General features: G+C 44.2%; 1 protein-coding gene across 6 annotated transcripts in view; it reads right to left on the bottom strand.

The window, feature by feature from the left end:
* Positions 1-3,547: 3,547 nt before the first annotated feature.
* The window catches only part of NR1H4 (nuclear receptor subfamily 1 group H member 4), a 42,982-nt gene continuing 34,871 nt past the window's right edge, over positions 3,548-11,658 (bottom strand). For all 6 annotated transcript variants that reach the window (XM_074870844.1, XM_074870848.1, XM_074870843.1 and 3 more), the window contains 2 exons: positions 5,718-5,831; positions 3,548-4,387 (listed from right to left, as the gene is read on the bottom strand). In XM_074870844.1, the coding sequence (XP_074726945.1) occupies positions 4,149-4,387; positions 5,718-5,831 (353 nt within the window). In that variant the 3' untranslated portion in view covers positions 3,548-4,148. The remainder of the gene's footprint in view (positions 4,388-5,717; positions 5,832-11,658) is intronic.

Genomic DNA, 11,658 nt, shown 5'->3' with positions numbered 1-11,658 from the left:
TGCTTCACCCCTTAAAACAGGGGAAGCACCGGAAACCTGCAAGCGCCTTCTAGCCAGGGTAGCAACCAGCCCAGTTCCAAGCTCAGCAAAAACAGAGGTCCCCCACCACCAGCATCACTCTCAGAAAACACCTTATTTCTGCTGGCACTTCTGCTGCCATGGGATGGGAGGAGAAATGCCACCTAGTAGCACCTTACAGCCTGATCAATACAGCGACACTGATTTACTGTGAGACAGGCGGTCAGCCCCAAATGATACACTGGGGAAGGCAGGAGCTGCCTTTGGCCAACTGCCAAACCTCCAATAAAGGGCTAGAGCTATGGATTGACATTAGGAAAGAGAGGTGAGAAAAATATACCTATCTACTGACACGTGTCATAGGGACAGGCATTTCTCAGGAAAGGGGGTGTAGACACACCCCAGACATAACCCACACAGGGCAGCCTCACAAGACCACAGTCTGCCTCTGCTTTCCAGAGAGATGCCCACCACTTTGCCCCCAGGCAATCTGAGGAACAGCAAAGTCAGCAAATACTAAAGCACTTTCCACAAATACTTCAGGGTGCTGAACACATGCTCTGAGATGCTACACAAGATAGTCTGCTTAGTATCAGTTAGTATCATTCAGTGAGGCGCAACCAGCAAGACACACTACACTAATTACAAGCCATTCTATAGCACAAGATGAACCGAGTCCAAGTCCCATTTTACTTGACTGCAGAGTTTACAGAGAAACAAAAAGAAAACAATCCACAACTCCACAGATACCTAAAACATACATGAAGCAGCCATTGACCTAGCTTAAGTTGAACCTACAGGGAGTTACAGATTCATTAAAAAGCCTTAGGTTCCCAGACTCATTAAAAAAAAAAACTTGGGTAGAAACACTTTTACATCTTTACCCTATATTTAAGATATATAACACGTCATCTTCTATTCCATCAACACCCAAAGACAGTCACAACAGACTAACCCAAAGCAGCTGGAAAGTGTAGATTAGCCTTGACAGTGCCTACTGAAACCCACGTTTTTAAACATTCTGCAATGAAAGAAGCTGTCAAGTTAGTATCTGTTGAAACCTACTGCAGGACAGCCAAGACTTTTTTTGGTACATATATCCTAACATGCAGAAGAGGCAGGCACAACAAGAGACAGCCACAGAGCAGAGTGTTACTCTGGCTACAGCAATTACAGAGCCCTTTTGTTGCATTACTGAGTCAGCAGCTCTGCTTCCCTGGGGAGGCCTCAGAGGTAAGAAAGAGAAAGAACCAGACTAGTCAGTCCAAGGTGATGGGCTTTAAGGTGGCAACGAACTCATCACATTAAGGCACGCTGACTGCTTTCCTCAGGGACTGCCTTTCCACACACCTCTGTGTGACAGCGCACATAAGCACATGGCAGTGAGCCCGCTGTCCCCTTCCAAAGGGCAGCCAAGGCCCCGGATTCACCTGTCAGGGCAGGGAAACCCACTTGAAATCAGGGAGGAGTGCTCCGTCTCAGCAGCTGGCATCTCCGCAGATGTGCAGACGGCTCCTTTACCACAGGAGCATCCAGTTTGGGGAGAGGCTGGTTAACATGAGACACGTTCACACAAACTCTTCTCTCCCTCCCATTTCCAGTCCACACTTCTTCCAGCAAAGCTACACTGAGGGGAGCATCACTTGCTGTCCCAGCAGCAGGCTGCTGGCTAGCCACAGTCAGGAAGAGCTTATTATGATTTAAATATCAAATCCAGTCTTATTATGAAAGGTCCACCCAGTACATTTAGAATTACAAATGCATAGGCCAGCTAGGTCTTATAGGTCCAGAAGGTATACATGTACATTTTCCCATGTCTTGATCTCATACTATGCCAAAGGTGACACACAGCATCCCTGGAATACAGCCAGCTTTTGGGCAAAGAAAGCGGCCAGACATTTCTCAGCTTACTAAGCAATATGAATGAGTATTTCAGCCAAGAGCACTAGGGCAAATTTCCTACAAAAACAGCACCGCATCCCCAGACGCTGGCGTGAGGCGCAGGAGAGACAGGTTTGAAGGCTGTTATGCAAAAACTCTCCCCTCTCCCTTCTCCAAGGTAAGTTTCGCGGCACTTCACTTTCAACACCCGTGCCAGAGAGACTCCCTCGGCCGGGCGGGAGCGGCCGCCCCTGGCAGGGTGACCGAGCCGAGCCCAACACCGGGGCTGTCCCCGCTGCACGACGCTCCCCGCGACGTCCGCTGCCCAACCCTTTTCAGCGCTGTCCCTACAGACAGCCGTGACTGACCGAGTGCCGCCGCCCCGGGGCTGCACGCCTCATACACCGACGCGAGCGGGACCCTGCGGCAGCGTCCCGATCCCCACGCGCGGCCGGACCCGCCGCCGCCGCTCGGGCGCCCCTCACCTCCCCCGCCGGCCCGCTCCGGAGTACCGCCACTCCCCGGTGCGGAGCGGGGGGAGCCGCACACCGCCGCACACCACCACCCTCCCCTCCCGCTCCCCGGCTCCATGGCAGCAGGGCCGTGCCCCGCGGTACTCACCGACAGCCGCCACCACACCACGCTGCCCCCCGCCCAGCTCCGCGCACCAGGGCGCCCTCCCCGCGCCGCGCCGCGCCGGCCGCTCCGTTCGAAAGGGCCAATCACCGCCCGCGGGGCCGGGCCGGGGCGGGGCGGGGGCGGGGCGGGGCGGGGCGGGGCGGGGCGCCCGCCGCACCTGGCGCGGATCCGCGGCACTGCCCGGCCCTCAAGCGGCTGCGGGGGGTGCCGCGGCCCCTCGGGGCTTGCCGGGGCCCCCGGTTTATCCGGGGGCAGCTCGGGTGTCTCCACCGGACCCCCGCCGGTTTAGGTGAAGGGCCTGCGTAGCGGAGCTGCCCCTCCGGCCGCCCCCAGGGACGCGTCCTCTGAGGCGGTGCAGGGCGCAGGGTCGCGGCCCCGCTGGCAGTCGGGCCCCTTTCCCCGTCAGGCCCCACGGAGGCCGGGTCAGGCGTCAGTGCCCCCCCCGCTGAGGCGGCGCGGCAGATGGCCCTCCCGCCCACGGGCCGCTTGGCTGCCAGGAACGCACGAGCCTTAACGTCCCCTTCTTTGTGTCACCAGCTGCGGTTGGAAGCAGTTGTGCTTCCCTGGCGTGGCGATGGCAGGTCTGGGCACGGGCGGGGGGGGCAGGGTGCTGGGTGCACGGCGGTCAGGGGAAGCCCCTGCCCGCGGACAAGCTTACGTCCAAAGAGGCCTTTGGCAGGAGGGCGAAGAGCTGTTCCTGCCCCAGCGTCCTCCCCTGTGCACCTGGCGCTGCCGGCAGTGCGGGGCCGCTGCTTGGAGGACCACGGGGTCGGCACATCGGTGTCCCAGCCGCCTGGTGTCACGTTGCTGGGAGCAGACCCAGGCACAAGAAAACCACCCACCTGCCTACAGCCCCTGTTGGCATCAGGGACCCGCCCCGCCCCACACAGCCTCCGGGCACATCTGCCTTCTTGGGAGATGCTTGCTGATGGTGTTTTTCAGAGCCACTAAGCGCCAACAGTCAGTCGTAAAGCAAAATAACCCATGATACACCTTCACAAAGCACAGATACTGTATAATTTTTACTTTGAAATAATAATGCAAATGAAGTTACATGTTTATATTGTGAAAAGGGATTTTTTTTGTGTCTGTGTGTCTTTTCCCCATTACATAATTTTTCATCTTCTGAAGAAATAATGTCTTGCACATCTTACACGAACACATTTCACAGTTGAACAGCAAATGACTGGCATTAACCATTTCAGCTGGCTTATAACCGTAAATGTCTGGAACACCTTCTTTAATGGAAGCCAAGCACAAAAACACCGCCGTGAAAAACTATGAATGGAAACCTGTATTTCCCCATTTGTCAAGAGGAACTGTAACTGCAATCAGTTTAATTGCAGCAGGAATTAACAGGGTTCCTCTGAGGAGCTAGCAGACTCTGTGATCAGAGAATATAAATACAGAGAAAGTTATTCTCACGTGTGAAGATCTGATAGCTACACAATATTCTGTGTATAGTGAACAAAATGACTTTTATGAATCCATGGCATGTTTCTATAAAAATGCAGTAAAGAAAATTTAACATACTGGGGGATATTTTTCTATGAAAATAACTGCTATGCGGTCCTTTAAAAAAATATTTCTCCTAAAATAAAAAGTCTCCATCACTGCACATCCCAGATCTCACAGAGAAGAGGTGTGAATTTGTGATCATTCACTCTCCATGACATCAGCATCTCTGCATGATGATGGTTAAATGTCCGCAATTCTGTCAGACGGCCCAGAAGACATGCAAAGTGTTGAGGGTTATCTGGGTGGTGAAGTTTGCAGAATTTCTGTAGAATATCCAGCAGGGGTTCTTGAAGCCTTTCCACGGACTCTCTGTCCTTTATGTACTGTCGATCTGGTTATGGTTTTAAAAGAAAAGAAGTAATTAACAAATACTCTGATACAATGTCAATATTTACACTGATAAATGAACATTAAAATATTAAAATATGGGCACTGATGCTTACACCTACCAAGAATATTTATTTTCAAATTAAGGGACAATAAAAATGCTTAACCTTGTATTTTTGATTTGGGGTTTTCATGAAAGCTTCCCACTTCTAGCTAGGGAAAACTATCAACTTTTTCAAAAACTGAAGAGTTTTAACTCAGAAATGTTTCTCTGGGGTTTTATCGTCATCTCCCAATGCAGTTCTGCACCTGAGTCTGCCCTGTGATGCATTGCAACAACTGAGCAGCACAGCGTAAGTTCTTGGAGGTGGAGTACAACTGGTGAATTTGCCTGGTAGAGAAGAGTGTACGTGCAGGTCACCAGGGACAAATCAAACATCTTCATCCTCAGATGAAATTTCTTTGTTAGAAAATACTTGTCTTTTTATTTTGTTCATATGGAAATATGTGTTTGGGTATCTGGAGAGGGAGGAAGAGAGGAGGATGGGGTTTTTGTCACTGAAATTTTCCACATAAAAAAAATTTCCTGAGCCACACTGACTCAAAGAGTGATGGAATTGCTTCACTTTCCCATCTCCTATGAAACCTGATTTGGAAACCTGTGTCTGTCTTTTGTCCTGAAGCATCAGGCTTCCCCCATTCCTATGATAGTGATTTTGTTTGAGGCACTATACAATTTCTCCATATTTTGTAGGCAAAGCTGGTTAGTTTTGTGTTGTCAAAGAATTAGTTTTTATAGCAAAGCCTGTAATCAGGGCTGAGATGCTATTGTCCCAATACTTCTGAAAGGTCAGTTTCCAACACTTTATAGTCAAGAGGGCAACTTGCTACTGTCCTTCTGCTCTTGACAGCTGGTGTTTGTTCAATAAAGGCTGAAGACCTTCACTGCCATTCTCTGTTCTAAGTTATAGTGTTTCCCAATTTCCCTCTAAAAAATGTAACATTCCACAATGGTCTGTAGTGATGTGCATGTAACCACCTCTGGGATTTTCTGAAGGAAGAAGCCTGTCATGGTAAGCAGTGAAGAGATACCAGTAATGTTTTTAAACAGGGAATTTATGCACTTTTCTTCCTTGTATGCAAAACCAGATGGTGTAGCAGGACATTGGGAGTTTGGATTTGTGTGCTTGTTTTCTGGTTTAACAACTGAATATACTGAATACGCATGTATGTTCACTTACTCTCATAGAATGTAAGTTTTTACAAGTCTCAGGTCACACTCCTCATGCTTTCTTTCCAAAACCACTAATATTTAATTTTGGATGAGAAGTTACCTGGTGACAGGATAACTATGGCTGTCAGCAGCGCATATTCTTCCTGTGTCATCTTCAACTCTCCAATACTTTTATAAAAATTAAACATGGGAGTTATGAATTCATCTGAGATACCTGTGAGAGAAAAAAAATGTTATTTTAAAATTATTGACATAATCTGGTTTATTGCTACAGAGCAATTATTTAGTATTTGAAGCCTTGACTGTCTTGGTGGGAGAAATTTACTGCATAAATGAGGCCTGATGCAAGACAATTAGTTACAAAAGTGCAATCACATTCTTGTTTTCCAGATCAGAGTAGAAACAGGCAAGCACTGGCAATTTATTTTCGGATGGTTTCAAGGTCTGTCTTTCAAGCAATTCTTTTTCTGCTACAGGTTTGTCTGTCTAGCTCTCCAGGACGAGTCTCATGCGTGTTTTTCTTGCTGTCTGCTAATATTCTAGCTGTCTTCTCTTTCCAGGATGCACATTTTGCAAAACAGTCCCCACGTTCCCTATCTTTACATTAGTTATATGGAAACCTCTCAGGGTTTCCATGGTTTAATTCTAGCCTAACTCTACAGCTAACTGCCTTGGGCAATTGCTTCAGTTGTCTCCATAAAGAGACTTAATTGCTCCTTTTATGTAGCCTGAAACTTTAGCTAGGTCTAGGATTACCTGTAGTCCAAGATCAACTTGCTTGCAACTACTACTACCTTAAAGCATAAACTAGTGTTATTATAAAGTACAGAGCCATAAATAATTAAAATTCAGCCCAATTTAAGGATGGGATCATGTGATTCTCTCACCATCAGCGAAACCCTTTGGGGTTACCAAACTGCGACAAGCCAATGGGGCTTCCTCTTACCGACTGTGTCATTAGGTCACGATGTTCTTACTTAGCCTTAAATTACAGATGTACTCTATTCTGCTTTTTGGTGTAAAAGAGAAGTAAGTCCTGTGACATCAAATGGTTTTTATTTTAAATAGTGTGTGAGTCACTCAGAGCAGCCACTAGACTGTTGACAATGGCTGCTTGCAACTCTGAAGCGGTGTAGACATCCAAACCAGTGGTTCTGCAGCAAGAGCCTTTTGGCCTTCCTTGGCTGAAAGGATGGAAACCTCTTTTGTTCCTGCAGATGAGGGCCATAGGGTTTCTTGTCATTTTACTCTTAATTTTGAGCTGTTCTAGGAGAAGCCTTTGTAACTTGCTGTGGAAACCGCATGAAATAATGCAGTTTTGAGTGTTGTATATAACACAAAGCTGAAGTCCAGGACTGATGAGTTTTGGAGTGCCTCCAGTAGGGGAAATTAAAAATGAAACTCGGCAGGTGGAACTCAAAGAAAGGAAACATAAAGTCACTTGACTTAACTATGAAACAGTCACATTTTGCTGTGACAGTGAGAACTTAACTTCAATCAGTGGAATAGTTTTGTGTCCCAACAGTAAGTATGGTCTTGCAGGGTGTGGTTTATTTTGTGGCTGAACAATGTGTTTAAACATGTGGCATGAGCTACCTGTGTTCACTTCAGATTACAAACCACGAATCTTGTTTTTGTAACAAGTTCAACACTACTGAGAAGAGTCTAAGACTAAGTCAATTAAGCAGATATATATATGAAGTGGGTCAGCTCGTTCTGTGGCAGTTGGTAACACAGCTGGAGCTTTACACAGAGCAAACGAGTCATATAACACTTGTTATTGCTAACTTTTGGGGAACCGCCTGTCTCTCTCTTGGGCAGTTTTAAATGCCAAAGTTCCTTACAAGATGACATATGTAAGGAACACATATGACACACCAAAGTCTTAAAGTTTACATGTCTCTAGAAGAGATTCATAGACAAGAAAAAAAAAAAAAAAAAAGACTAGCTGAGGCCTAAAGCAGAGCAAATTAATTCCTTTCGTGGAAGTGAATAGCTTAGCAATGACATGAGAAAAGTCCAAGACAAACTGGATATTTTTAGAAGTCTCTGTGCAAGGTAGCATGCCGCTCAGCACAATCATCTTGGCAGCAGACAGGAAATGGGAGGAAGTGGGCTGTGAGTAAGACTCCAGTCATTTGTTTCTCATATTCATCATTTGATTTTTTTTTTCTCTTTTTTTTGGGTCAGGTTAGTTTTCAGCTGGATGAATTCATTGTTTTGCTGACCACAAAGCTTCTCAAGTCCTACTGTCAGTATGGTAGAAGTGGGATGAAATTGATGCTTGTGAACAGGGTGTGGAATAACTAATTCAGGTCCTCACTGGTCCAGGCAGTGTATAAGCATGCAGTAAAACAATCCTTGCCCCAGAAGGCTTATAATCTAACATTAAGAAACTAAAGCATGGATGAATGAAACAAAAAATGAATATAGATGTGGAAGCAAATGAAATTATAGTAGAGAGCTTCTCTGCATTACTGTACTCCAAACAGAGAAATAAAATAAAACAGAAGAGGGGAAAGGAAGTGAAAATGGGATGTTTCAGCAATGCAACTGATTTACTGCTTTTACTAAAGAGAACAGAACTTTGCAATCTTTAAACAGATACATGTCACAAGACAATTATGAATGAAACGATACAAAATGAGCAATTTTGAGACCAGGATAATGGAATTTTTTCTTGGTTACTAGTCTCACCCTCATGCATCTCTGCTGGAGTTTCTCTGTTACTTCATCATCCTATATACATGTTACAGAAACTGCTGTTCCATCACAAGAGGGGGCTGTTTTCTAATGTGATTGAAAATGCTTCAGTTAGATTTAATAAACTCCACCCGGAAGCAAAAAAGCAGGAAACAGATGTTTGTAGTTCTTGCTTTTTTTTTCTTGTCTACTGTACAAGATGTTGTCACTTCGATTCCAATCAGAAAAAGAATTAAAGGCGATTTGGTTCTTCTAAGTGGAAAGGCTAAAGGAGAAATGAATTATATGATTTCAAATGTCATTGTTACAAATCATGCTCCAAGAGGGAAAAAAAATCAAATAGATAAAGTTATATTTCTGGCCTCAATGAGAACAGAAAAGTTAGCTCCATCTAACCCTCTTTATTTAGATCAGACAAGAGCCCCGCGCAGTACTGTGTCAGTTAGGCAGAGCTTCCTGGTCAGTGTTAATGGTGCCTCCTTCTTAACTTTTTTCCAAAAAGGTTTCAAAAATATTGTTTCATGCAGCATTATAGCATGCTCCTCCTTCATGTTGCATTGTGCATCATTTTGAATTACATAGATTTCTAACCTCTATCATCTGTGGAAGATACTGCAATTCATTTGACTGATTTTGCTATGTTAATGCACAACTGTCTGTAAACCCCAGTGTAGTCAATGGGAGATACTAGCTTTAATGAGCATTAGGCTGGACCAGATTTAAACCCATAAGCATTATTCATTCAGCACCCCTTAGTTGCACAATTTCATTCCTATCTGTAGCTCAAGACACAGCATTGTTTCAGACCTCACCTTTTTTAGGGTCTTGTTCCTATGATTTCTCTCTGAAGGTAAGGTGACTGTTGCTTTCATAAGGTTTGCAGTTTCAGGACATAAATAATTACCTGGTTAAGGTAATCCTGGAATAGATGTTTTTACTGTGATATCGAGTCAGTATTGCCAGCTTTTTGAGATAGTATTCTCTCTTCTATTTTGGCTGTTCAGTAAAAGTGAATAGAATCTTGCAAGAAGAAACCTTGAGAGTCAGTACTAATTAACAGTAACTAGCACTGTGTGATTCATATGGATAAAGAGATCTTTTCTTGATAAACATGGAGGTGCCAGTGGTTATGAAATGAAGGGTATATTAGTAGCTGTTTTATGAAAATAAAATAATTACTTGCAAAATTATATCTTTCACAGTGTTTCATCTACCAGAACTGCTTTCCATTCTACTTATGAGTGATCCCTTCTAAGCTATTCAAATCCATCAGTGGCTCTTTAAACACTGACCAAGTTCACCCTATTGATGCTGAAAGCTGAAAAGGGGAAAATCTAACCAGTAGAGAAGATACACCAGAGCATGTGCACATGACATAATTTGTAGAGGTTAAATGGCCGACTTAAATGAGAGGTTAACATGTGCCAAGGAGAACTGACAATCAGGATAGCAAAAATCCATCTTCTCAAAAGCAATCAATAGGACCACTGTGAAGCCATCATTGCAAGCAAAGAAACCTTAATTAAAAAGAAAAACAAACAAACAAACAAAACCCAAAACCAAGCAAACCAAACTTGCAAGGAGGATACAAATGACTTTGCCATGTACCATCCTTTGGCAGTGGCCTGGGTGCCTGCAGTCAGGAGAGAAGTGCAGTCTGGCACACAGCAGCAGCATCTGCACTGCCTTGAGCTAGTCTTTATAGGTCGAATCTAAATAAGTTTTTAGCCTGGAGAAGCACACTTATGCAGAATAAAAGACATTGGATCTCCTGACATCTGTTCTTGTTTTCATGGGTATAAATTAACTCTGTAGATACCGTTTAAACACTTTTAACAATTTAATTTGTAACTTAGGAACATGGCACTGGCTAACTCGGTGTGGTAGATTGTGCAGGACTGTATATGAACAGAAAAGCTCTTTCCTATAGCCTTCAATTTAAGGTGGTTCAAACTTCTAAATGTTTTGGACAGTGCACCAGTTTTGGGTCAAGTCACAGGATGGTAAGAGTCTCCTTCCATGTGGATGTACATGACTATTTGGAGGGTTAGACACTTGGGACTCGCAGTGAAGATCATTTCATTTTGTTTCTCTGCACAAACCACAGCGCAATGGGGTTTTCAAGCACCACTGTTACTCAGTACTAATAATCAAATAATAAAAGCCAAAGGCAATGGAAGTGATTAGGTATCCATTGTTCTGGTGTCAAATTTTGCCTTTGGTTGCAGGAGTCTCTTGTCCAAATCAATGGAACTTTGTATCCCACATTCAAGGGCAAAAGGTGGCCTCTTGCCAGTGCTTTGAAATTCTGGCTGTTTCTTTTTTCCTTGGATCTTGTTGTACTTCAGCACCTGTAACCCATCCAGGAAGACAACAGTATATTTCACAATGTCAGGTGTCCTGCTGCCAACTGAAAATTTGGGTCCAGATTCTTCCATTTCTGTCCATATCAGGTAGTATCTTATTCCCATATACTGAAATTAGTAGAACTGCTCTGTAGATAAAATGATGAAATAAAAATCTGTGTCTCTTCATGACCACTGAAAGCCAGCATCCTTAGGAAAACAAGCTATAAATGCTGACTGAGAAAATATTTAGTATCTCAGCACTGTTTTTTAAAAATATTGTACTGCTTAGTAATGGGGAGAATTTGCTTTCAAAATAACAGAAAAAATCTAAGCATTAAATTACTAGGATGTCAGCCTTTCACAAAATGAGTCAATCAGTCACAAGGTGGTGTATGTGTAGTGAAGTATCAAATAAGATGAGTAAGTGGCACAAGCTCTCATTAACATTAAACAAAATGTCTGTATTTCTCATTAAGAATTTCAGTCTCAGGAGCAGCTAATGAAAGAATTTCCATAACACCTTATGGAGAAAGACCATCAGGGCACAAACAAAGGCAGGCGTTGAGATACACCAGGACTTGAGCAATATGCTCAATCTAAGAAATAAAAATACACCTCATTGGCATGAGAATAAAAATGAATGCTGCTAACGCTCAAAGGTCATCACCACCAGATCTCTGGCTTCTTTATCAGGAAAAAAAAAATATCCGTTCCATACAATCAGACCAAGGAAGGCATAAATATTAATAGATGAGAGCAGCTTCGAAGTGGACATGGTGGCAGATGACAAAAATCTGGACAGCTTGTGACTTTTAGGCAGGATCCCCACCTCCCTCCCTGATTTTATGGATACAGACATCAAGGCTTGACAATAGGACTTATGTGACATTCAGACATTTGTCTGCACTTAGAAATATGTGGACAGACGTTCTGACTAGCAGCAGTCATTTATGGCTGATGACCTGACAGTGTTTAGGATCTCACTAGGAG

This window comes from Strix uralensis, chromosome 5 (assembly GCF_047716275.1).
Source record: "Strix uralensis isolate ZFMK-TIS-50842 chromosome 5, bStrUra1, whole genome shotgun sequence".
Taxonomy (NCBI): Eukaryota; Metazoa; Chordata; class Aves; order Strigiformes; family Strigidae; genus Strix; species Strix uralensis.
This window is presented reverse-complemented; position numbering and strand designations above follow the sequence as displayed.